Source organism: Peromyscus leucopus, chromosome 20 (assembly GCF_004664715.2).
Source record: "Peromyscus leucopus breed LL Stock chromosome 20, UCI_PerLeu_2.1, whole genome shotgun sequence".
In the NCBI taxonomy this organism is placed as follows: domain Eukaryota; kingdom Metazoa; phylum Chordata; class Mammalia; order Rodentia; family Cricetidae; genus Peromyscus; species Peromyscus leucopus.
The window spans coordinates 8,604,970-8,631,097 of NC_051080.1; the positions used below are offsets into that span (position 1 = coordinate 8,604,970).

The 26,128-nt window shown below is 42.3% G+C and overlaps 1 protein-coding gene and 1 pseudogene across 1 annotated transcript in view; both read left to right on the top strand.

Annotated features, from left to right (window-relative positions):
- Nucleotides 1–12,610, top strand: part of Dbx2 (developing brain homeobox 2) — a 29,630-nt gene extending 17,020 nt beyond the window's left edge. Inside the window, exons 3-4 of the mRNA XM_028869299.2 lie at nucleotides 4,928–5,115; nucleotides 11,147–12,610. Of these exons, the coding sequence (XP_028725132.1) occupies nucleotides 4,928–5,115; nucleotides 11,147–11,473 (515 nt within the window). The 3' untranslated portion in view covers nucleotides 11,474–12,610. The remainder of the gene's footprint in view (nucleotides 1–4,927; nucleotides 5,116–11,146) is intronic.
- A 13,216-nt stretch (nucleotides 12,611–25,826) lies between these two features.
- LOC114693093 lies at nucleotides 25,827–25,914 on the top strand (annotated as a pseudogene).
- Nucleotides 25,915–26,128: the final 214 nt, after the last annotated feature.

Below are 26,128 nucleotides of genomic sequence, written 5' to 3' on the forward strand. Positions count from 1 at the left end.
TCAAGAGCTCAGATGATTACTCTAAGCAGGTCCCATTTTCTCTCTTTAGTTCTCAGTTCTTCACACTCGATGCCCTCTGCTTAGCTGTTGGAAATGATGCTCATCCCTCAGGGCTTAAAGCCCTGTGTTTATGTTGGTAAATAAATAAACAAACACATGGCTTGAAAGATCAGTGCGGTTCAGATCAAGGCTGGAAAGTGCTGCCCTTGACTTGTCTGTCATCCTAATGCTGGCCATTTAAGACCATTTAGAGATCCTACATGTGTTTTTAATAAGTGGTGCTGTGTCACATTATTAGTTATAACCCTGAAATGAATATCTTATTTTCCTGTTTATAATACTCATTTGAGTTGGCAACCAGCTAATAATATGGTGGGATCTCGCTGTCCATAAAGAATTCTACAAAAACAACCATGATAACCAGGGCCCAGCTAATGAGCTTTACATCTGAAGTGCTTTTTCTACTAAAGGAATTTACTAGATTTTCTTTTTAAAAATAATAAGTGTTTATGTCCAAGTTGCTAAATAATTTTCCATTGCAGAGAAAAAAAAGAGAGAGAGAGAGAAAGAAAATGAACTGTTCAAGTAAACTTGTGTTAAGTTTCCGCTCGGACAGCCAAAACTGAGGTTTATACTGAAAGTTTTAACAAGTGATGAAACTGATGGGTGCCATTGTTATTTCACAATGTTGACTTCACTTTTTCCCAAAGCCCAGGATCGGGTCAGCACATCTGCGGCTAAGCAAGTGAAATGCCTTTTCCACTCATAACGTGATTCGTTTGTTTCATGTCGATGGGGGTTTTTCTGGATGTCTCAGATTCAGGCTTGACTCCTTATTGCAATGTGGAAGGCATCATTCCCCCGGTGCCCTTCTCACATGCAGTAAATGGTTTAATAGGCTGTTTCAGCATATGCTAAAACACTGAGAACAGTAGAGAAAATTGAAAGGCACCAGTAAAAGCTGGCCCCTCCCCTAAAGCATTGCATGGAAAAAATCTTTGATATTACATTCATAAACTTATTTTCAAAAATAACACATTTCTCAGGTAAAATGAAAAGGAAAGTTAAAGGAAAGTTGTGGAAATGATGTAGGTAATGACTTTTTTTTTTTTTTAAAGCTACCTTGAAACATTGAAATCTTAATTAGGGAGGCTAGCAAATTGAGTTAATTAGATAATTACTTCATTTTGCCTTTGAGTACCCAACTTGACCTTTCAAGAATTTTATGCCCTAGAAAACAGAACTTCAATTTGGAGCCAACTTTATGTAAGTCTGAGCAGAGAAAACCTGTCACTGGGACAAACTGCTCAGGCTTTTCCTAGAAGATGCACTTAGATTTGACATTTCCAGCTCATTATTGCCTTCTTTTTTCCTTGTTAAAACTTAAGGGAACATCATATCCACTCCAAGTCTGAGTGGAAGGCAGCAGGGAAGGAGCATTATTTTTACTGGGTGGATGTAGGTTGGCTCTGTGGGTCTCCCTGTCAAAGACTGGTAATGGTCTGATTAATAATATTGTTGCCACCTGCCCTGGGGGTTGGTTTTACTGTTCTCAGCTGGAGGGATGGATAGTCTGAAGAAACTGCCCAGAGCTGTGAAAACCTAGGAGAGACTGAATGCAGTTCTGGGCACATATGCACATGAGTGTAAAATATCTAACATATACAGAGATTTGACTTAACCATGCTAAGATCTTCAGAGGTATACATTTCATTTTAATTTAGAAAGAAGCCTGATTATACCACTTGGAAGATAATGGAGTTTGTAGATAATTTGAATCTAGGTATTGACTTCTCAAAAGTGGTGGAGCGGTGTTGCACAGATAAATGACATTTGGTCAACCCAGAGGAATGTTGGAAGGACCAGAGACGGAAAACTATAGGCTTTCCAAGTTGATGGCCCTATTCAAAGCTCTAGAGAGGCAGAGGCATTTTCTGCCTGAGGATTCAGCATAGTCAGTAATAGTGGGGTCTTCCTAGGCCTGTGGGATGCTTGCCTATAACCCGATCCCTGAATATCACACGAAGTCAAATATAGGGTTGCTTACAAAATCCTGATTTTCAGTTCCCTAATCAAGGGCACAAATACAGAACAGGAGAGGGGAGGGTGGACTGGATAGAGCAAAGTGGGGCAAAAAAAGTGCACTGCCATCTCAGTGTGTGTCTGCAGAATCTAACTGGGATGTGGGCCGTGCTCTAGCCCTAGGCTGTGCAGAGGAGAAGACCGAATTCCTACTGAACTCTGAAAGGCTTAGATTGCCCGTGAATGGTTCTGGAAACCCTCTAAAAGGCACATTGAGTAGTAAAAACCAAGCTAACAGGAAGGCAGACAGTGAAAGACCTCTCCAGTTACCACATCCAACTTGGTGAAGAAGGTCTAAATGGAGTAGAATCGTAAATTCAAATCCTGGATTATATGGAGGCTTGAGGATAGGTTTTAGATTCTCCTAGGACAGGCCAGACAGATCTACAGAATCCATACACACACAGGCACACAGATGCGTACACCCGCAGATGCATACATGCATATTTGAAAATAGTGGTGAGGAATCTCTTCACTGGAGAGATGAAGGATAGAAACCTCTGGAAGAGGGAGCTGAGCAGTTAAGGACAGTGCAGCAGGAAGACACAGGCCCGCAGACAACACCACACCCTCCTCAGTAGGGGAACACTGGCGTCAGGCCCCCAGAGACACAGGCTCCAGGTTTTCATAGAGAAATTTGAGGAAACAGTGATGGAGGCTGGTGGCTCTTTAGCTGGCCTGCTGGAGAGGCCTGTGTGGAACAAGCGGCTCTGCCTCCTCCAGCTCTGAGAAGCGACTGAGTTCATGAGGAGGATGAAAGCGTTTTCCTCCTCGAAGGGCTGTTGGTGGCCTCCAGCTCCAGTTATCCTGAAAGAATTTTCCTGAGAATCCAAAGCTGTCTAGATTCAATGTTGTTCCCTATCCTGGTGCCTCTGCCTTCCTCACAAAGCCGTGGGGGTGGGATGAGGACTAGCAGTCTATAGATTGGTTTTTAATGTGGAAACAACAGGGCTTCTTGGAAGTGGGCTGGGCTGTATGACCCTTGGGCAGCCCACGCTGGAAACAGAGTTTGGAATGAAGCATGGCAGGGTTAGGGACTACAGGAGGGATGCAGGAACTCTGCAACCCCTCCCCCCCCCCCCCAAAAAAAAGGTAGCAACAGTGGTTCTTTTTCTACTGGAAAATGGATTACTTGTCCATACTTCTATAATGGCCTACCTTAGGGCTTACATTTGCCGCTCTGTCCTTACTCCTCTGTATTTTTACCGACTTGTAACCTTCATGCATATTGGAGGTCAGGGGGGCATGGGGAGCATATGCCCTTGGAGAGGCCTATTTAGGGCCTCCTGTAACAATAGTCACAGGGCAGCGGCCCAGGGTGAGGCCAGGAAGCCAGAGAGGCTAAGTAAACCTCACATGGACTCCTGGTGCATTGTTAATGGAAAAGGTTTGTGTTGGGTTGCCGAGGTAAATGACACGCGGGTGAGATGCGGCATGCGGGTGGGGGTGGGGAAGGGGCACCCACGAAGGATATAATGGCCTTTGTGTTTGCCATAGCTTTTGCTTGTTCATTGGTTGCTACTGTTCATTTTAGCGCACCGAAGCCTGAGAAACTGAGCTTTCTCAGTTATTACCTGAATTTAGCTATGGGTTCAGTAGGTCTGTTCTTTGGAGGGTGAGGTCTGATCTCAGTCCATGCCTCCCTCCCCAGAATGTTAGAACTGCACCTTTAGATCATCTGTAGGAATCTTTGCTCCTTTTTTTTTTCCTAAAAATAATTTGCTAGGGGCTTCTCTTGAAAGTTGTAGGGATATTTGAATGCGTCTCATTCCTACATTGCTAATTGGTCTCTCCTGCTTGTTGGCTGTTTGTGTGTTGTCTATGGTCTCTCCTGCCCTGGCTATTGCTTATTGGCTAGTTGATCTCTCCTGCTCTATGGCTGTTTGTGTGTTTTCTGTGGTCTCTCCTGCCCTGGCCATTGCTTTGCTGCTCTGTGCTGTCTGTGATGCTCACGGGTCATCTTGCTGTCAGAGCCCCTGAGCCTCTGCTCATCAACTGTGAGCACCTTAAGGACATCCCTCACTCAGCGCCTCTGCAGCACCTCTGCCAAGTTGTTCCCCACCGGGTAAAGGATACAAGCTTAAACTGTAGATGGTGGGCATGAGTTCTGTGTCCATGTTTCTGCAATGACTCACAGTAGTGTTCCCCTTGGTCCCTTCCACCGATTCTCCTTGGCACTCTTACCTGGTTGTAAGCGCAGTACACATCTCGCTGCCATGCTTTAAGACACCATGTGTAGTTCTTCCTTTGTTGCTGTCTGTCCTTAGTCCTCATCATTAATGGGTCCTCAAGATTTTATCTGTTGGGTAGTTTATCCATTTCTTTGGGTAGTTGCCTTTTTCTCCTAATGTTGAATACATTTGGTTGCATGGTTAGATTGGATATAGTCATAAATAAAGGGTGCCAAAACACAGAGGAAAGAGCCAGGCTGAACCAAGAACATCAGAGTGGCATCAGAGTTTTGTGTCCTTTGCATAGAATTGGACCTGCATCACTCCAAGCACTTTATCTAGGGAGTGACTGGTGTGGCATTTATAGGATCCATGTAAGGACCAAGAGCTACCAAGGGGGAAGCAGATGGGACTTCTTCATGGGACTCTTGCTAGGGCTGGGCATTGAGCCAACTTTTGTGCTATTTTATTGACTCCCTGGAGCATAGTCCATGATCAGCATTTATCAGGTCCTCAGAGAAGTCTGGGACCTGGAGGGCTTAAGCAGCATAGCTCTTGCTGTAGAGAGGAAACAGCCAGCCACTGTGCTCACTAGGAGGTACTACCACTCTGGTAGGCAGAGGGGCTAATTTTCTCTAACCTTGGTGCCCTTTTGCATTTTCCCTCTCTGCCAGGAGAAGAACACGGGTTGCCTCTGCTCACCCAGGACTCAAATTCCAAAGCTCGAAGGGGGATTTTAAGAAGAGCTGTGTTCTCAGAGGACCAGAGAAAGGCTCTGGAGAAAATGTTTCAGAAGCAGAAGTACATCAGCAAAACAGACCGAAGGAAACTTGCTGTCAGCTTGGGACTGAAGGAGTCACAGGTACCGATGAGGAGGGAGATGCCTCCTATTCCTAGTTTCAGCAGGAGCGTGATGAAGTTTGTTCTTTTGGCAAGAATGTCTTGTGCCAGCTGTGATACTGTGCCCCGAAGTGTTCTGAAGTGTTTGGTCTGAATTTTCAGTAGATCGAGACGCATGGGACAAGTCCTGTGTGGAGACAGATCCACACACTGAGATGGCAAGGCTGAACTACAACATGCATTTTTCTGAAATGAAGGGAAGCACCAAGGATGCATCACATGATTCTCATCCCCCCTCGTGTGTGTGTGTGTGTGTGTGTGTGTGTGTGTGTGTGTGTGTGTTCTTTATACCCAGAGAAGCAGACTAAATAATTCTCTTCAAAAGCAGTAACCACTTTTCCTGTCTTCCTTTTTTTTTTTCCAATCCCAAATCGGAGAGTGAATGTGAGGCTCCTGGGCCCCTCTGCATGGGTATCATTATTCTGTATGTTTCATATCTGCAGCATCTGCATCTTCCTTGTTCACTAATGTTCCACACAGTTGTGAATGCAAATTTTGGGAGTGAAGGATTCTCCCAAGGTGGCCAATTAGCTCATAGGACACGAGCGTTTTTCTGCCATCTTATGTATAAGCTCCCTCTTTCCCTGCAGTCCTGTCCATCTTCTGGATGGAGAAATGCAGAAGATTGAATGTAGGTCCAGTGCCATGCGGCAAAACTGTGTGGGATCTAGGTTTCCACCCCAGGCAGCCTAATGTGGACTCTGTGGTTTCCTTAACCTTGAGCCACCATCTACAGCTGTGCAGGCTGTCTGCCATATAAATATGTCTTAGTTCGGGTTACTACGGCTGTGATGAACCAGCAGCTTGGGGAGGAAAGGGTTTATTTGACTTACCCTTCCATATCACCGTTCACCATTGAAGGAAGTCAGGACAGGAACTCAAATCCAGCCAGAACCTGGAGGCAGGAGCTGATGCAGAGGCCGTAGAAGGATGCTGCTTACTAGCCTGCTCCACATGGCTTGCTCAGCCTGCTTTCGTACAAGACGGAGCACCGCCAGTTCAGGGGTGGCCCCATCCACCATGAGCTGCACCCCCCCCCATCAATTTCTAGTTAAGAAAATACCCTACAGGCTTGCCTACAGCTTGATCTTATGGAGGCATTTCCTTAACTGAGGTTCCTTCCTCTCAGAGGGCTGTAGCTTGTGCCAAGTTGACATAAAAACCCAGCCAGTGCGAAGGCATCTAGCTGAAGGGGATGGTGGTCGCTGACATGCAACAGGCGTTCCACTTCCCCAGTAGACCCACATCCACTAGGACATTTTGAACTGGTGTGAAGGAGCTGAAGGGGAAAAGACACTGTGTCAAAGGTGTCCTAGTGTGTGAAATTCCTATTGCCCTTGATTGCTTTCCCTGGGGAAGTGCTGTGTTCCACAAGCTGCCATGCCGTCCCCAGTACTTTGTAGTTGTACGAAGCAGTATGCTGTGTGGTAGGGGGCTCTTAGTCCATAACCTTAGTTGATTGCTCGGTCTGAATTTAATGAGCGTTGGAGCTGTTTTGCATATGAATGGATCAGTGGCTATAGTAGATTCAGTAGATACAGTAGATCTAGGGTCTACTTTGTTTGTGACCCTGTGCTTGGTGGATGGTCACACTCTTGGCATCCCCGGACATCACTTACCCCGTGGAGGTGAGATAGCAACATTGCCATGATGTGTGGGTCAGTGGTTGCCAAAGCTATTTATAGAGCTGCAGCCTTCTATGCCTCCCATGCTGTCCAGAGGCAGCAGCCTTGTCAAAGTCCACAACCCCAGGAAGTCAGGTGACACACCTCCCTCAGGGGCAGGAGAGTGGGTGGCAGAGGCCTCCCTGGGCTTGGCTGGAGTGCCACAGGCAGGGATGAGAAGACCCATGGTCAGGGCGGAGAAAATCCGCAGGTCAGGATTTCAGGGGGAGCCCAGGGCTGTCTGTCAGCTTGAAGCGGATGCTGAGAGATGGAAGGGGCTGCATTCCACCTTGCCGAGTGCTGAGTAAGTGTGAGCGTCTCTGACTGTCTGTGCAGCACTCTACAGAGACACTTGATATCAAATCCCAGTCATTTATAAGCTGTAGGGAAGGCTACAGTCTCCCCACACCAAGGAAAACAATGGCTCGTAAGCCCAAGCACATAGTTTCACTTAATTATATTGTTTTGAAAGTTCAGGTATCTCAGAATGGATGCTTTTTGTTGTATTGAATTTAGGGGAGCATTGAATAAATAATTTAGCATTTTATTAACTTCCATGCTTATCAGCTATGGCATACGGAAGGGAACTTAAAGTTACAAATGAAAGTCCACCTTACATCTCTTCAATCCAGCTTCATTTTTACTGCTATTTATAAATGCTCCTTGGTTCAGTTTACTGAAACAACAGACTCAAAATAAATTTGTATATAGGATGGGCATGCACAAGTTGCAATTACTCTCATGCTTGCATGATGCTTACTGGTGACCCAGCATTTGATGTCCTTTAATGCCTGCAAGGATCCTAGGAAGTGTTTGCTATCCATTGTATTATCCTTGCTCTGCAAAAAAGTTGGTACCTGGAATGTGTATGTGTGTGACTAACTGTATTTGTCAGTGTGATGGCCTCTGTGTGTCCTTTTTGGCGTTTCACAAGTCAGGGAAGCTCTGATAGCCCCTCCTAGTCAGCCTGTGTTCTTCAAGGTCACACACCATCCCGGCTCCCAGCGAGGTAGATGAGTGTAGAACACATTTCTACCCCTTGTGTAAACAGATCCTTTTAGTACGAGTTCTTTGTATGTGGCTTCTGCAGCATTTTCTTAGGGGAGATTCTTTATACCATGGCAAATGTTTCTGCACTATTTTGCTGTATCGTCACTGCATGGTGACACAAGCCATTTTGCTGATGACAATCACATGCATTCCTCCCAGCTTTGGCTGTCAGGAGCAGCCACAGTTGGCCATGTGTACTGTTCTGCTCCTTTTCTCAAGTGTTACAAGATGGGTCCTTTGTGCCTGACCTGTAGATCTTTTTCATTTTATCTCATGTGAACCTCACTATATATCATCCTGTGGATATGTAAGACATTCCAAGCCTTGAGTTCCTTCTGGGTTTTGGCATTGCATTTCTTTGTGTACTTAAAAAATAAGTTTTGTAGCTGGGTGGTGGTAGCACACACCTTTAATACCAGCACCCGAGAGGCAGGCAGATCTCTGAGTTCAAGGCCAACCTGGTCTGTGGTTCCACGACAGCCAAGGCTACACAGAGAAACCCTGCAGAATTTATATATTAAAATGTCCATGTATACATTGCAAATTCTAAAAGATTAAAAGTCCTTCCAAAGAGTCTTAGATCAATCTAGATACTGATTTATATAAAATTTCCAGTCATATGAGTCCTTTTATTGCAAACCCTTTATCTTTTATTACTTTGAAAAGCCTTATCAACCTTGTAGATGGTTGTACTTACTATTTTTTAGTTTGAATTTTCCTAGCTACCAGAATTTTAGAGGCTTTGGATAATTTATTGGCAATGTGCAGTATATGAATTGGCTTTTATGGTTGTATATTTTCCACTGGCTGTACTTTCGTTGGCATGCAGCAATTATTTGGGATATTAATCAAGATATTTAGAATATTGAGGTTAGCTCCACTTTCTTGTTACAGATATTTCAGCATCTCTGTCCACACTTGTGTGTTTCTTTACTGTGGTAAACTATGTATACAAAACACAACATTTTAACCTTTCAAAGTTCTAACTTCAGTGTCACTGTGTGCATTTACACCATCGCATAACTGTTGCCACAATTCATCTCCAGAGCTTTTTTCATCTCGTAACATTGAAACTCTGTATCAGCTCCCAGTACCTCCTTATTACCCTACCCCAGGCCCCGGCCAACTACCCCATAGCCAACACCTCCTCCTTCCCTCCACCCCAGGACCCTGCCAATTACCATTCTATTTTCTGTTGTAGTATAGAGACATATTGAGTATAAGAATTTTGTATGAGTGGACTCATACAGCATTTTATTAATTGAATTAATTTCCTTAACAATGTCTTCAAGGTTCATCTATATTGTTCCAAGTTTCAGAATTACCTTTCTTTCCAAAGCTGAATCATATTTCGTTGTATGGATTGCTATATCTGCATAACCATTCATCTATTGATGATCTTGATTATTTCCAATATTTGAATATTATAGATAATACTGCTGTGAAGCTATGTATGCAAATATCTCCCAGATTCCTACTTTGAATTCTTTTGAGTGGTTTTTTTGTTTCTTTCATATGTTTATAGTGTGTTTATTTGCACAGAAATTTCTGTTTTATGTAGCCAACTCTGTCTTCTCAGCTTTGTTATCTTTGTTGTTTTATGATTTGCTTTAAAAAGAATTCGTGTCCTCAAGACTATAATTACAATCTCATGTATTTTCTTCTGGAACCTTTGTAGTTTTCTTTTTATGTTTAGCTATTTAATCCACTTGGGGTTGTTTTTGTGTCCACTGAGAGAGGTTTGACTTCTGTATGTTCCACTAAATATATGTATTTCTCAATTGATTGTGAAGAAACTATTTCATGGCTTTTTATTAAGAGATTGCTTAAATCAAGCTCTGTTTCTGTTTTGGGGTTCTGGGGTTTGATTCAGGCCTTACACATGCTAGGGGAGGGCTCTGTTTACTGAGATGTGTCCCCAGCCCTCTTGGTTGCTATATTTTAATAATTATTTTCTTGGGTAAATGTTTTTTTTCTAGTGGAAGTCTTTTACAAATGATGATTGAGTTTTTTGGTGATAGTTCCACACATGTATATAATATGCTCTGATACCTGTCACGCCCATCCTTTTTTAGTTTTTCTCTTCCCGTTATCCCCTTTATCCTAGAATTGCCTTTCAAGCATTCATTTTTCTAGACTCACTGAGTTTAACTAGGGTTTTGTTGTTGTTTCAAAATGAAAATGTAAATTGTCAGTGCAAGGATGTAGTGTAGTGGCAATGACTTTTTCTGCTTTTGAAATGCCGGGGAAGTAGTTGGAAACTCTCCTCATCAAGGATGGCCGAGTGTACAGTGGATAGGGTGGTTGATCACAGAGTCAAGTTGCGGTGTGGTGGGGGAAGTTATGATTCAGATCAAACTACCTTCTGGGTTAATTACAATCATTTGTTATTTATTGGAACTAATTATCATAGTTTGATAAATCCTGGGAGTAATCAAAACTTGGAAGCTGTATAAAGCCCACATTTATCAAAGCATTACAAAATGTATTGCTAATTTAATGTTAAAAGCTTGTGGTGAGGTCTGCATGTCAACACAGCCTGATACCAGGGGCTGAAGCTCTTCCCTTTGCTCTGCTGTGTGCTCTTGAGTTGGTTAATCCCTCCAAACCTCAGCATCCTTAGATGTGAAATGAATACCTCATAAAACCATAAAATCGCCTGTAGTTCACACACACACACACACACACACACACACACACACACACACACCCCACACACATACAAACACCCTGCAATGCACATAATACATGTATGCAAACATCATATACACATACACACACACAAGCACACACAATAGTGTATACATACACATGTGAAAACATACCACACACACACACATACACCCTCCATGTCAACCAACCAACTAAACCTAATACCCCCAAATCAAAACACACAGGGCCTATACTAGTAAATTTTTCTTGCATATATGTATTAGCATAGATTAAATAATGTTTTAAAGTTAATTTCAAAACCCACCAAAAATACAGTATGTGGTCATCATCCCACACTCGCTCTGTTTAGAAGAGTACATGGGATGTTATGTTGATCTTTCTGGTGCTTTCCAAGGAACCCACAGGAAAATCCACAGGGGTTTTTCAGTAAGGAATTCTGCAGAATGTGTAGCAGAAGCAGTGGACAGTTGAAAACGCAGAAGGAAGGGGCTGACTATGTGGTCGCCTAGCATGTATGAGGCCCGAGTAAAAGAAATAAGTAAAACACTAAAGCTCTGTACCTGGAATAAGTGGATTTTTTTTTTTGCCTGATTATTTTATCGATAGGTGAAGATCTGGTTTCAGAACAGAAGGATGAAATGGCGGAATTCCAAAGAAAAAGAAGTGCTCTCCAACAGGTGCCTCCAAGAAGTGAGTCTTCAAGAAGAGAGGCTCGCGCGGCCCGCGGTGGGTTTCCCTCCTCCGTGCCCTGCCCTGTGGGAAGTCTCCCAGCCGCACTCAAGCCCCAGCTGGAGGGAGAATTCTCCAGAACCCGCAGAAAGACTGACCCAGGAGAACGCAAGGGTGCCAGAAGCAAATTCACTCCGAGGTGCCTTGTACTTGGGTCCTGAGAAGGACGCTGGAGACAAGGATGGACTCACTAGCGCCATCTGAAGGGAGCATGCGCCATGCTCATCGAAGGGAACCCATAGCCTGTAACATTGGGGTTAAAGCCAGTTAGCGTGTGTCTCAACCCTGCCTTAAACTAACACCTTGGCACGATACCTGAGCGGATGCCTTAGGAGAGCCAGTCTGCTGTTTCTTATTTAGCCCTAGACGGAGGCTCAGTGTCTAAATGGAGTAGAACCTCCCAGGAGGTACAATAGGACTGAAAGATAAGAGCCAGTGTCGGTCCACGGCCTGTTCTGAATACGTGTATGTATATATGCGTGTGTCTGTGTATATGTATGTAAATGCTCATTAAATACATTAGCAGAAACCAGTTCTCTCCAAGTTTTACATGGCGCAAATTTCTTTTTTTATATGAAGAAAAAAATTGAGCAAATATTCATTTTTCCAAATAATGCAAAACTTTGGCTCCAATGCCACACAATGAATTATGTTTGCAAAAATTCTCATCTTCTGGCTTTTTTTTTTTTTTTTGGTATCCAGGTGTAAGTGAATTTTAGCAAGCTCCGCAGTCGTAATCAAATGAGCCACAGCTAGAGACACATAATGATGACAGAGAGGATAAACTCAACAGGAATCTACAATTTTTGAAAGTAGTTATCAGTATTTCTAGTTTCCAGGTCTGAGATAGATGAGGCTATCAGTGAGGAAGGTCTGCATTTATCTGTGAATTGGCTTTTTGATCTCTTCTCTGTAGGGGTTATCCTAAACCAGGGTTTTCTGAATAAAATAAACGCCTGAGTGGAAGGTTTGTCAGACAGTGGATCAGCCAGCATTCAGTAACTTTTTGATTATCTCTGCCAACTAGTTTGTAATCAGTGCCCCAAAACCTAAGCCTGTGTCTCCATTCTTAAACTGTCTCTAACAGGATGAAAAATCACAGCACCAATGGGCTCCGTGGTCAGTGCTGATCCCACACTACGGTCTGACTTTTCCACCTAGCTGGTTCATACTACATATGTTAGGTGGTTTTATAAATTAACAGACACCACCCAGATGTTTTATGATTACTCTGAAATAGTCTTTGTATAAAATCATATTTCTGGTAATGATTTTCTTAGTTATCCAAATATATTAATTCTAAGTTCATGAAAAAAATGTTTCACTTTGCAGGAAATAAAGCAAAAAAAAAAAAAAAAAAAGGAAACTGTGATTTTGAATGAATCTTTGGGCAAACAATGCAACTAGGAGAGCTTTATGGGACATTTTGTTCGTGAGCAAGTGGGGAAGTGATGGGGCTTACCTTCTCAGCTCTGGGCTCCGAGGGTGTAGTGTGCAGAAGGGAGAATATTTGAGAAAGCAACAGTTGTGATCAACACCAGGGAATTCTGTTTTAATGAATGGCGCTTGCGTTGGTACGTTAGCTGGTGCCTTTGCCACCTTTATGTTCCCTAAAGGTCATGTTAGAAGGTTGTCTTTGAGCTTCCTTGTGAGAAGTGGGAGCCAGGGATCTGATGACTCTGACAACCTGTTTGCAAAGTGAAAACACAGGGTACTTCCTCTAGTCCTGACCTTATTGCATCTGTAGGCTGTTCTGTCTTGCCCGACACTGTGTTGAGCATCTAGGGTCTGTCGGCTCATTTATCCCTCGTGGCCATAGCCCTGTGATGCCAACGGTCTTACTGACCAGGGTTCCTGTTTCTCCACCAAGGCAGCTGAGGCACTGCATGCAGAGGTGATCACCCAGAGTCACGGCATTAGTAAAGTAAGGGGTCTATGCCCGGGCAATCCAGTTCATGCCGTAAGGTCTTACCAACCCTGTGGGGTATGTGGCACCGTGCATGTATTCCTATAGCTACAGGATGCTGTATGCGTGTATTCACACAGCTACGGGAAGCCCTGCAAGAGAAGCCTGAGGGACACTGTGATAAGGTTTGCCGAAGGAAGTCAGGAGTACATTGTATTTTGCAGCCTCGGGGTTGGGGAACAGTGTTCTCATCAATATTCTCCTTTCTATTAGATTTTTAAGTTTGGGTAAAGAATTGCCAGTCTTCAACTCTGAGGCCCCTGTGGACTCTAGTTCAGAGAAGTCACCTCAGTGCATGATGAGCATGTCTTTGTTTTCATCATTTACTGATGAAAATCATAAAGTACTTACTTGCACGTGGCCATCGTTTCTTGAGAATAACTTGAAACTGGAATGAGAGAGACTTGTCAAGGGCTTTTGATGGTCCAGGTTATAGAAATGGGTGAATTATGGCTTGAATGATTTTCCCCCAGGAGCTCTGAGACTCAATAGAACGTCTCCATGTAAGAATGGCCTGGTGCTCAAATATGCAGGTCAGGATTTCAATTGTCTTCCACTCTGGAATGTGTCTAGGCTTAGGAAAGACACTTTAGAAAGACAGTTTACTGGGGCATAGTAGTAGTACACACACGTGTGCCCTCACATAAGCATAGCCATATACACACTGTGCCCTCACACACAAGCATAGCCACAGTATACACACTTGTGCCCTCACAAGCAAGCATAGCTGTGTTACACACATGTGTGCCTGCTGGGACCGCGGGGCTGGGCGGGACCGGAGAAACCTTCCGACTACACGTGCCTTTAGAGTATCTTCCGCAGTGCACACACACATGTGTGCCCTCACAAGCATGGCCATGCTACACACATATGTGCTCTCACACGCACACCATAGCCATGGTATACACACGTGCCCTCACACACAGTATAGCTATGGTACACATGCCTTTTCTTTGCATTATCTTGTCTGGATTGGAGTTTATGGCTGGGCCCTTGCTAGAGAGCTCTCTCTTCTTATTCTCTGCTGACCCCACCCTTATCCTAGCTTTGTGTGAGCATTTTCTGTTGAATAGTTGCAGATTCTTTTCTGGAAGTGATAACATATTAGTATACTTCTTGTCCACTTTCCAGAGAAATACTGATTGTAATTAATACCAGGAACATAGAATCCTGGGGAATGAAATATTGAAAAAAAAAAAAAAAAACACCTCAAAAGGCATTTTCAATTGGTTTGTAAGTAGAAGTAGATGAAATGAATGTATTTTTTAATATTTAGGGATTAGAAATATATAAATAGGTTAGAGATGATCATAGGCTTTGGAGACATTGAAGATGATTATCACTAATGTTTAAAAGACAACTCTGTCTTTTTAATAATAAACAAGAAAGCCAACTATTTCGTCAAGTGATTATCAGGATTTAAAACCCATCCACATGACCACACTGTAACTTTCAGACTCCCCTAGCATCCAGATCCCCACCTCCAGCATCCAGACTCCCATTTGACTCCCCCAAATCAATACATTTTTTAACTTTAAATATAAAATTATAAATATTCTATACCATAAGCCGCCTTTCCGATATCTCCATTTCTAAACTGCATTCTTCCTAGTGTTCAGCAAGACCCAGCCATCCCTAAGGCCAACGATTCTGTGAAGATCTTGCAGCCATTGACACAATGAAGCTTATTCCACATGTTCTAAAGTTTGCTGGACTGTACCTCCAGGCACTTGGAATTTTCTCCCCATGTTTTCTTTCTATTTCAGCATCTGCTGGACATTATGATTGAGACATTTTCCTCTATGTAGATAAATATGAGGAAGAAAAAAGGTCCTTGTCCTCAAAGAGCTTCTAAATTAGCCGCCTTGCCATACAATTCTTGAAATATCTCCTATTACTCCTGGAAGGCTCCAGCAATTTTAAGGGAAGAAACTAGCATGCTCCAGACCTCATCTCCCTTTGCAATGGGAGCCTTCTTAAAGCTCTACTCCTCAGAAAACACATGGCACCTGCCATTCCTCCCAGACACTGTTGTCACAAGAGTCAGGAGTCAGAGAGGCTTCCAGAAGAATTCACTAGCTTCCTTTGTCCACAACAAACCCTGTCTCTTTTTTTAGTCTGTTTGTTTGTCTAGCTAATACTTTATTTACATTATGTTATTTTTTTTATTTTTGGTTATAAATAAATGCACCTGAAAACAGCTAACAAAGTAAAAGTTGTGAAATTGCAGTAGACGGTCCTCTTAGGGGAAAAAAACTCAGCTACTTTTGAATGTACAAGCATGTAAATACATATGTCTAAACAGATTTGGATTGTAGTGTCTATCCAGTTTCCCTGCTTTTCTATTCTGTTTGTTCACAGACCATCTTCCCACATCATTAAAAATTACTCAAAACCACGATGGCTTCACTCTTCTATTGTAACTCTTTTAGTTCTTGGGGGTACACCAAGAAGATGCCAGGGTATGGGAAGAATGACCACAGGACCCTGTTCTTCAGTAAAATAATCTATTGTGTTTATAATAAAAAAAATTCTCGGCGGATGAATGGAAGTTGAGCAAATTTGGTATTACTCTCGGGAGCGTTCAGTTTCAAGGCATATCAAACATACTAAAGGGACAATGTCTTCTAAAATGCCACTAGGAAGCCTATCAGAATGTTCCCTATGCATTTATAGTCCAAGCATATGTACATGCTTGACCTTCAACAGAGCCAGCAGCAAAGTAGTAATATGGGGTGATAGACTACTTCCCTCGGTTTGTGCCCTTCTCTCAGATTTCTACACTACCCAGATGTCTGCATTATTGAGTCAATGTTTTGAGTCTGTATTGCTGTCCTCAAAGTGGATAGGATTCAAACTCAGAGAGCTGTGTCATCTGCCACCACTTTGAATGATTATATAAGGTCGGTACGCCCACATCATCTACAATTATCACAATTTTATGGTTCTTTTCTCTAGGTTGATTAAATGATAAAATTATGGGTGTTTTGAGAAGTGTTTGAGGTCAGAATATTCCAGGGTTATCAGAGAGCCAGGAAACTTTGAGTATTATTCAAACCCAAAACAGAACTATCCAGTTCTTCACGTTAATTGAAGCTGAAAAAACAGGCATGTCATATTTGAAAAAGATATAGTGATATAATTACTTCATAAGGTACACACACAAACATACACATACACACAGTGGTATTACTAGAGGAAGAGGACCCTGTCAACTCCTGGTGACTCATGATTTAAATTATATGACTCTACCTGACTCTCTTAAGATGGTGTCCCCCAGATGTTCTCTTCTGTGTGTCACAGTTTTTTCTCTGTATTTCCTTTGTAAGGACACCTGCCATTGGATTCAAACCAAATCCAGAGTGATCATGTCTCAAAATCCTTAAACTCAATTGCATCTTCAAAGGCATTTTTCTCAAATGAAGTCAAATTCACAGGACTCGGGGGTTTAAACATGGTAGATCATTTACAGGACCAGTACATTTTATCCCAATGTATATCATAGTAAAAGGCCCGGAATTAATAAAAGTGAAGGACGGCCTCCCTTAGCATTCTTCTAATGCTATTTAAATTACATTGCCAAGAAACTCACTACTTGTAAGGATATTTGGACAGGATATTTTTTTGTAAAATTACCTTCATTTTGGATTTTTTTTATGCACAGGAAAAATTTAAGAAAATGCAACACTAATTTTTTTTAAAGCCCTCACATGGATTCCAGATGTTGACGATTTAATCCAAGAAGGTGTTTCCTTATTATACAAATGTGGTACACATAAAAAAAATTGGCATTGTTTAATTTATGACTCACCCATGAACCATTGTTTTTGCGATATAGTTATTTTAAGTAATTCATAAACTAAACAATGCCAATATTTTAGACACATACCACATTTGTGTAATGAGGAAACACCTTCCCGCATTAAATGGCCAACATCTGGGATCCATGTGGGAATTTCTTTGAAATTTTAAATAAAGACAAATTAGTATGTCATAAAACCAACATGGCCAGTCAGAGGTGCAAGGATCTGGTAATCAAAGATGAAGTAAATGTGGTACCATACTGTGGCTCAGAGAATGTGGATACAATTGACAGAAAGAGCCAATGGTGCTTTTCCAACATTGGTGTGGGGATGAGACAGAGAAATGCAATGTGGCAAAGCTTATGCGGAGATCAAAAATCAGCTTAATTGCATTCTTAGTAGAAGGACTCTTCTTTCAAAAACCATAACAGAGAAGTCTGGGAGGGATTTCAAGTAACGCCAAGCAGTTTCTAAAACAGACAGTGAAAGGTGTCATCAGGAATGAGGTAATCCAGGTAATAAGTCAAGGAAGAAGAACGGGACCTCCTGAGCCATGCTGCTGGCGTGTGAGCCGAAGGCAGAGGGACAGTGTGCAAATCCAGCAATGGGGGAGAATGGCGGTGACTTGGACAGAAACAGCCTTAACTAGAGTCATAAGGAGGAAAAACCAAACTACTGTGGCTGAAGAGAGGATGGAAAGTGAGGAAGAGGATGGGATGAGAGACACAAAACGTGTGAAGAAGTTGGTCTGTGAAGGAATGGAGAGAGGGAGGGTGGAAGCTGGATGGGTTTGTGCAGTAAAATCAGACAGATCCCTTTCTTTGTTTCAAGTTGGGACTGACTAGAAAATACTGTGATGGTGATGATGATGGGATGGTTTTGTTGGGAAGGGATCACAGCACTGCAGGAAAGGATAAAAAGGAGTCTGGCTTGGTGATGGTAAGAGCCGCTGGATGAAAAGCCCCCTGTGTGGACCAGACCTTCCTTAGGAGGGACACACCCACATATTTTCTTGTACTCGTATATAATTGCATATATGAGAAAGGAAGATGCACAGCTTGGTTTTGCTGGCAGTGGAATATAGCTGGGTAAGAAGTAAGGGAGATGAGGGATATGGTTAGTAGACTCTGGGAAGGTTGCTGGACAGAAGTGTTGACAAGCAGGGGCCGATTGTTAGTGAGAAAGTGCTGGGTCCGTGGCGTGAGGGTTCTGGAGAAAGTGAAGACTGTGAGCTGTGTGAATACATACACTGTGATCTGGCAATTGGAAAAGTTAATGCCTGAGATTAAGAGTGCTAGAAATAATTCAATATCTGGTGTCAACGAGGTCTTCAAATGAGACCATGGAGAGAAGTGGCTAATAGGATGGAGAGGAGAGTTCCCCATGGCAGAGAGAGGTAGGAGACCTCTTATCACTTTTATTTCCGGTTCTTATGTGTATGTGTGGTGTGTGTGCAAGTGGAAAGCCTACTGTGGATGCTGAGAATCTTCTTTGATTACTCTTCCATTTTGTTATTTTGAGGCAGGGTCTCTCGGTGACATCCAGAGGTCACTTGTAGCACCTCGCTCTGTGAATCCCCCACCTATGCCTCCCAAGGCTGGAATTAAAGCAAGGCTGCTACATCTGCCTAGATTTTCCATGGCTTCTGGGGATCTGAACTCTGGCCCCCTCATTTTCACAGACAGATCTTTAATCATGGAGTCATCTCTCCATGATTATTCTGTCACTATTTTGAAGTCTAACTTTGGTAATTGAGCCTACACAGGTGTTTTTGTTTTGTTTAGTTTTGTTTTAACTGTCTCTATTGAATTCTCATCCCACCTTCTCTATCCACCATCTCTCTTTACTCCAAGCCATATTAAATGCATGTTCTCTTCACACTCTTTGTTTTGTCTTTAGGGCTTTGCCTGTTGTGGGTTTTGTTTGTTTTGTTTTGTTTTTTTCCCCATGCTGCATAACGACTTAACTTCAGTGCACCTTATTTCAGTGTCATGAAGATTTCTGAGGGAAGAGCATTTCAGACTGGATAGTATCTTTCCTGGCTAGTTTGATCCGTCAACTTGATGCAATTAGGAATTACCTGGTTAGAGAGTCTGAAGGAGGAATTATCTAGATCAGATTGGTCTGTGAGAATGTCTCTGAGGGACTATCTTTGCTGTTCCTCCCCACCCCCATCTTCACTGTTAATTGATGTGGGAAGGCCAACTCTATGCTGGTAGCACCAGCTTACGGGCTAGGTTCTACAGGCTGAGTGCTGATCGAGCAAGGCTACATTTTATTTCTCTCTGCTCCTGAGGGTGGATGTGATGTGACTGACTGGCTGAATTCCCACCTTGGGGCATCCCTGAAATGATGGATTGTAACTTGGAATTGAGAGCCAAATAAATCCTTTCCTCCCATGAGCTGCTTCTGGTCAGGACATTTTATCACAGCAACAGAGTGAAACTAAGTTCAATATCTAAGAGAGAAAATGGAGTCCATAGAAGCAGGTGTCAGTGGGTAGGGATTTTATGATGTTTGGTTCTAAGGACAGCAAAAAGGGCAGTGTGGCTGTAAGGTGTGATGAGTACCTCATGGAGTGTGGTAAGGGAGGTCAGAGGTTAAGGGACAGAGTCTAGACTAGTGTAAGGTCTTTCTCTTTTACTATAAATGAGTGAGAGCAGGAGCAGGCAAATGATGGGAGCTTTTAAGTTTTTCAATGGTCAATTCATTTAGAACAGACTAAAAGGAGAAGGGACGTAGGAGGTTAGTCAGGAGGATCATGGGAACAACCTTCAGAGGAGAAACCATAGTAACAACACTGTGGGTACCAAGAAGTGGATAGATTTTTAAAGACAGAGCCAAACATGCTACCTGACATAATAATGGTGATATGGGATAGGAGGGTCAAGGGTCAAGGGTTTTTCCTGTGCTCGTGGCAGGATAGAATCATCATTGGAGTGCGTTAGATTTCACAGGGGAGACCATCAGCTAAGTTTTAGACATCCTGGGTTTGCAATGCTGTGTAGGAGGCAGCAGAACATACCAAGTTAGACTTCAGGAGACGATCCCATGTTGGAGGTAGATTTTTTTTTTTTTTTTTGAAGTCACGGGCATACAGGTAGCATTCAAGTTCTGAAACTGGAAGAGGTTGTTAAAGGAATGAGTGGCTACAAAAAAATGGGGAATGAGGACTCGTAGCTGAGGCCCGAGCCTCTCTCCAATACCTAGAGGCTTGAGTTGAAACCCAGAAGCAGGGAGAGACTGAGGCTGAGAAAAAAATGAAACTCTGGTGAGAGGAAGGCCAGGGGACTTGGTGTCCTTGAATGCAACAGGAAAAGTGACTGAAGGGAGATGGATGGTCACCTGGGTCAACACAGTAGAACAGGAGTTCAAGAGCCGCCTCTGGATGCAGCCGTGTGTAGGAAGACTTGACAAGAATATTGTCAGCGGAGTGATGATGTCTGTGAGAGGCCAAATAGTGACAGAGGGGAGGAGAGCAGGGTACGCACCCCGTCTTTCACCAGGGTTTCCGAGAAGGAGCTAGAGAGGCAATGCAAGTTTCATACCTCACGTGACACCCACGACCTGCACACGGGGCCAAACCCACATGGAGCCAAAAAGAATCCATTGCAAAGGAGTCCAAGCCCACAGTGCAGCAGGGGCTGGGCGGACTCAGTCACCTCTGGAGTAGATCTCCCAGGTGATAGGTTCAGAATAAGCTGTCTGGGAAAATCAGGACATCAGGGGCACACTTTCAGAGCAGTCTTCCTCCCATGAGGTGGTGAAGAAGGAACTCCCACCCAGAGTGTGGGATCACACTTCATTTAATCAGATTAGACAAGTCCAGCCATGGGTTAGGGACTGGAGCATCAAACCAAGACGGGAAAAGTGGAGTCCTTGATTCCAACCAACCTAAGAGGTTAACAAGGCTACTTATGTTTAAATGCAACCACTAAACGCTTTGAAGCCTTTTGGTAGTTGGGAGATTTGAAACACAAAAGATCCTAAGGAACGGACCTGTATACACCCCATTTCTCAGGGATGTTATAGGAGTACCAGTAATGAGTTGGGTTTTTATTTTTGTTTTATTTATTTATTTATTTATTTATTTATTTATTTGTAAAATCTAGGTAAATGTCAATGAATAGATGATCACACATGTCTGTGTGGTCCACACTGAAGCTGATGCCTTTCTTGACCTGCTTTGAATTCTGATAAAAGCTCTCTGAAAATGTGCTCTGGGGATGTTGTAATATTTAGAGACATCTTTGATAGTCATGATTGGAAGTGTGCTAGAAACATCAAAAGGCCAGGGGCCATGCTAAATACTCTACAGTCATCTGGTTCAAAATTTCAGTAGTGCCAAAGTTAATAATTCTGCTGTGAACACATTTTCAGGAATTTTTAGGGACTTCCTGAGGCTTAGTCACCCACTTTGAGTCAACTGATCCCAGATCAAAATGTTCCAGTGATGCTCTCTATCCAGTCTTCCTCAGGTTCCCAGAGCCTTATTCCAAACAACTGGAATCACTTTAGAAGAATAGCAGAAATATGTTTGATGGTTTTGATTTTTGAAAGAAGTAAAAAATTTTATAACTTCCTATGCATTTTCAAATCAGTGTGCATGCTAATGTGAATATGATAAGCATGTTTTTATTCAGATACTAATAAATCAAGGTGTTATTTTCAATAGGTCATCTGTTGTAAGCAAAGCCAAGTAAGTCTTTTTTTCTAGTAAGTTCTCAAAGGGTCACTTAATTTTAAGAGAAGGTTTTATTTTTATACTAGGAAGTTTTCTATATGTTTAGGCCCTGTTCACATGTACACCCATCAGGGTTCAGTGAAATCTCTTCACTGTCTCTTCCTAATTTTATCATATTTATTCTGAAAACAGATGCGTGGAGAATGAGTCAAGTGCAGATTAGGTGATCTTTGTTCTATTAAACCACCAATAGAGCAAAAATTGTAATCGTTGCCTCTTTATAGCAGATAAGACAATCCTGGAAAATAGTGTGAAGTCCACAGGTGAACAACTGCATTATTAACATAAAAATTTCACTAATTTGGAATTTACAAAACTTTCTGCTGTGGTTTGGGGATTCATTAAAAGGCTGACGATGTCATACAGCTTTCTAAGTTAAGGAACACATTTTAGCAGGCAGTAAGTACTATATTAAATCATCCTGTTTATTATTTATAATAATTGAAAAGTCAAAAAAAGAAAGCTGTACTCTGAGTCACTGATTAATCTACACTTTAAATGCCACTGAGCTGCTTAAGTGACATTTCTCATGTTTCCACTTTGGTTTGTGGGCACTTGTGTGTTTCTGCATGTGTGTACATGTGTATGTGCATGTGTCTAAGAGTGCAGGTACACATATGTTGCATGCATGTGTGGAAGACAGAGGTTAATATCAGGTATCTTCCTCAATTGATCTCCACTATAAGTCGTGAGACAGGGTCCCACACTGAACCTTGAGCCTGTAGATTCAGCTAGGCTGGTTGGCCAATGAGCTTTAGGGGTCCTCATGTCTTTGTCCTCAGCTTTGGGGTGACAGGTACATAGGACTCCATTCAGTTATTTCATAGGAACCCTAGGATCCAACTTAGGTCTTTATGCTTCCACTGATTGACTAAGCTACTGCCTCAGCCCCTGTATATATTTTGATTGAACTTGGAAATATATCACGTTCACCTTTTCCCCTCTTAACATTAAGCTTGAAGTCCTAGAAATTACTACTATGATTACGGCTAAATGTTCATTTATCGCTTCTCTTTCAGTGTTTGAGGAAGGAATGAGGCATACTGAGGCATTTGGATGAACTTTGTCCACTCTGAAGTTGATTCAACAAATCTCCCTTTGTTCTAGGCTATGGACTAGGAGTTTGATGGCACAAAGAATGAATCACGTGATGATTCTGTCCCCAACTACTCATCTATTTGGGTTGGGAATCAAGTAGACAATCCTTAGACACCTGTCAAGCATTTGTTGTGTTACAAACATAGGCTTAGGTTCTGCATATCTGTTAGAGAAGTCCAGTCAGTGTAACTCCTGGCTTCCCAGGCACACTGTGAAGGTGTTAGGAGGAGCTGGCATTGACACAGAGGGGAGGAGGCATTCCCTCCAAAAAACCATGAGCAAGAAGCTGGCAGCACTCCCTCGGTTCCCTCCGGACCCAGACAGACTTTTTCTTGCAGCGTCCACTGAAGAAAACGTGATACTGTAAATCCCAAACAAGTAACTTAGAACTTAGAGACAAAAGTAGCTCTATTTGGGCATAATACATTTCTATCATTGACTGAATTTGAGTACAATTCTGTCTGTATTTAGAATAAGAATTGGCATGTAGGTGGAGATTAGTCACTATAAGTTTTCAAGCAGAGTTTTAGGAGGATTGATGAGGCAGTATTTATGGAGTATGAGGAGCAAACAGGGAGGCAGAAACTATTAAGCCCTCACTTCTCCGTGTGTGTTCATTGGCACATCTCCTCAAGAGGCTTATCTGCCTATGGTGCTAAGTTTATTTGTCTTCCACATGTTAGGCCTGTGTGTATTTCATGTCACATTTTGCTTTACACTATATGTTGATGAGTATTTGAGAACCTTTTCATTTACCTGAAAATCTTTAGAAAGGATTGGGGCATAATATGTCTGATTTCTGTCTCATGACAAATTCTACCATTGGTGTCTCCATCTCTCAGGGGCAGAGAGGGCATGTCCAGGTCTGCCTGACTGTCCTAGTGCTCTGACTGTCACAGAGGAAGGGTTGTCCATGGCCATTGTCAGCCAGGACTATCGAGAACACTGCTTCCTGTCTGAGAAGCTGCTAAGCGATTAAAGAAAGAGAGAGAGAAGCAACAGATTTGTTTAAAAATTGTGCTAAGGAGAGATTTCCAGATTGACACATCAGAGTTGGTGTGATTATTTGTGGAGAAAGGGTGGAAAGCCACTAAAACTAAAATTAATAGGTGAATTTCACACACAAAATGCTGAGTTTATAGGCACCACACTGGAGCCTGGAAGAGAGCTAGCTCTCCATGGAGTAACAGTGAGAGCCATGATGAAGACATGGATCCTGTCACGGCCAAAGCTAGAAACCCAGAATGCTTTCATTTATGTAAGTTAATTACGTCTAGTTAAGTTGGCTTGAGTTGAGGTTTTACTAACAAGCAATGAAAAGTGTCCTGGCTTATATATAATATGACTGTGTACCCTTGTAACACATTTTTTCAAGGGAAATTTAGAAGTCAGTATATCAGAATCATGATGGAGATGGTAGAAATTTGGTTTATAAGAAAAGGTTTAATTAAGGCATTTGGGTCTTGAACCATAGAACATATTTGTTTTTTTCAAGGAAGAGAAATGGTCTCTCATGAATTTATAGCCCCTGGAGAAGTCACAGAGTCACATTCATGAATGCTACGAAGACAGGTATGCAGCTGGCTAAGGACTCAGAATGGAGCCCTGTATCAAAAAGCCACCATAACTGTGGTGGAACAACAGATGGAGACGTAGAGTTGAGCCATGTTTGCATAAAATCCCTGCTTTCTGTCATGCACAGTAGCACAAATACTACATTGGTGGTCAGTTTTCATCATGAATGACTTGATCTCTGCTATACTTTGGTGCCTAAAAATGGGAGGAATTATTTCTCTATGAATTGGGAGTTGAACAAATACCACAGAGTCTTTACAGGACCAAATGATCTCTAAAAAGAGATTCAAGAAGGTTTCTATGAAGTCAGAGACCATGTTTTTCTCGTAATCAGTAGAATGTCCTTTCATCTTTCTATAAATGACCTACCACTTGTGATCTATAGCTGGCGATATGTGCTTCCCATAAATTACATGTACTCCAGTTTGTCTTTATCTCATTGGTTCCATCCTCAAATCATGTAATATGCAAGTTACATATTATTTTTATTAACTAGTCAATACAGTGCTATATTTGAGCCTCAGCTGGCACTAGGCACTGTGCTAAAGGCTCATATGTTTTCTGTTTTGCAGGTCAGCCCTGAAAGATTGGTTTTTGTCTCCTTTTTGAGATTGGCGCATTCAAGGATTAGACCTGAAGGCATCACCACACCTGACTTCAAACTAGACCACAGTGCTACAGTGACAAAGACATCACAGGAAGGACACAAAAACACATACGCAGAGCAGTGGAACAGAGCAGAAGGTCCAGAAACAAACCCACACAACGGTAACTACTTAATTTTCGAGGAAGGTATCAAAATAACCTGGACTGGAGAAAAGACAATGTATTTAATAAAAGGCACTGGCCAAACTGGATACCTAACTGAAGAAGAACGAAAACAGCTCCATAACTTTCACTTTGCCCCAAATCAATTCAAAGTGGATCAAAGACCTTAATTTCAAACCCCAAGTGCTGGACCTTCTAGAGGAAAGCAGAGGATGCACTTCAAGATATAGGCATAGGCAAGAACTTTCTGAACACGACTCCAGCAGCACAGAAAATAGGCTCAATAAGTTACAAGTAAGACTTCTTGAAATGGAAAAAGAATCCTACACAGCAGAGGGGACTATCAAGTGGATAGAGCACACTGTCTGCAGAACGGGAGAAAAGCTTTGGCAACTATACTTCAGATAGGGTTAATATCGGAAATAGATCGAGAACTGCCAAGATTAAATACTTCACCCCCAAATCTGTCAGTCAACAAATGAGCTAATGAAATGAATGGACAGATCTCAATAAAAGAAACACAAATGGCCAATAAGCACTTATAAAGTGTTTGAGACCTTTAGCCACCAGAAAAAAAATGCATATTAAAACTACTGAGAGAGGGCTCACTTTGACAGTGCATATATTAAAATTGGAACAATATGAAGAAAATTAGGATGACATGCAAATTTGTGAAGTGTTCCATATTTTTTTAAAAAAGAAACTACTGTGAGATTACATCTCACCTTAGTTAGAATGCATACCATGAAGAAAAGGGACGACAAGAAATGCTGTTGAGGGTGGGGGAAAGGAGGAATGTTTACTCAGGGGTGATGGAAGTGTGAGCTCCAACCACAATGGAAATCAGTACAGAGTTTTCTCAAAAAACAGAACTATCACTTCCATAGACACAATTATAGCACCCC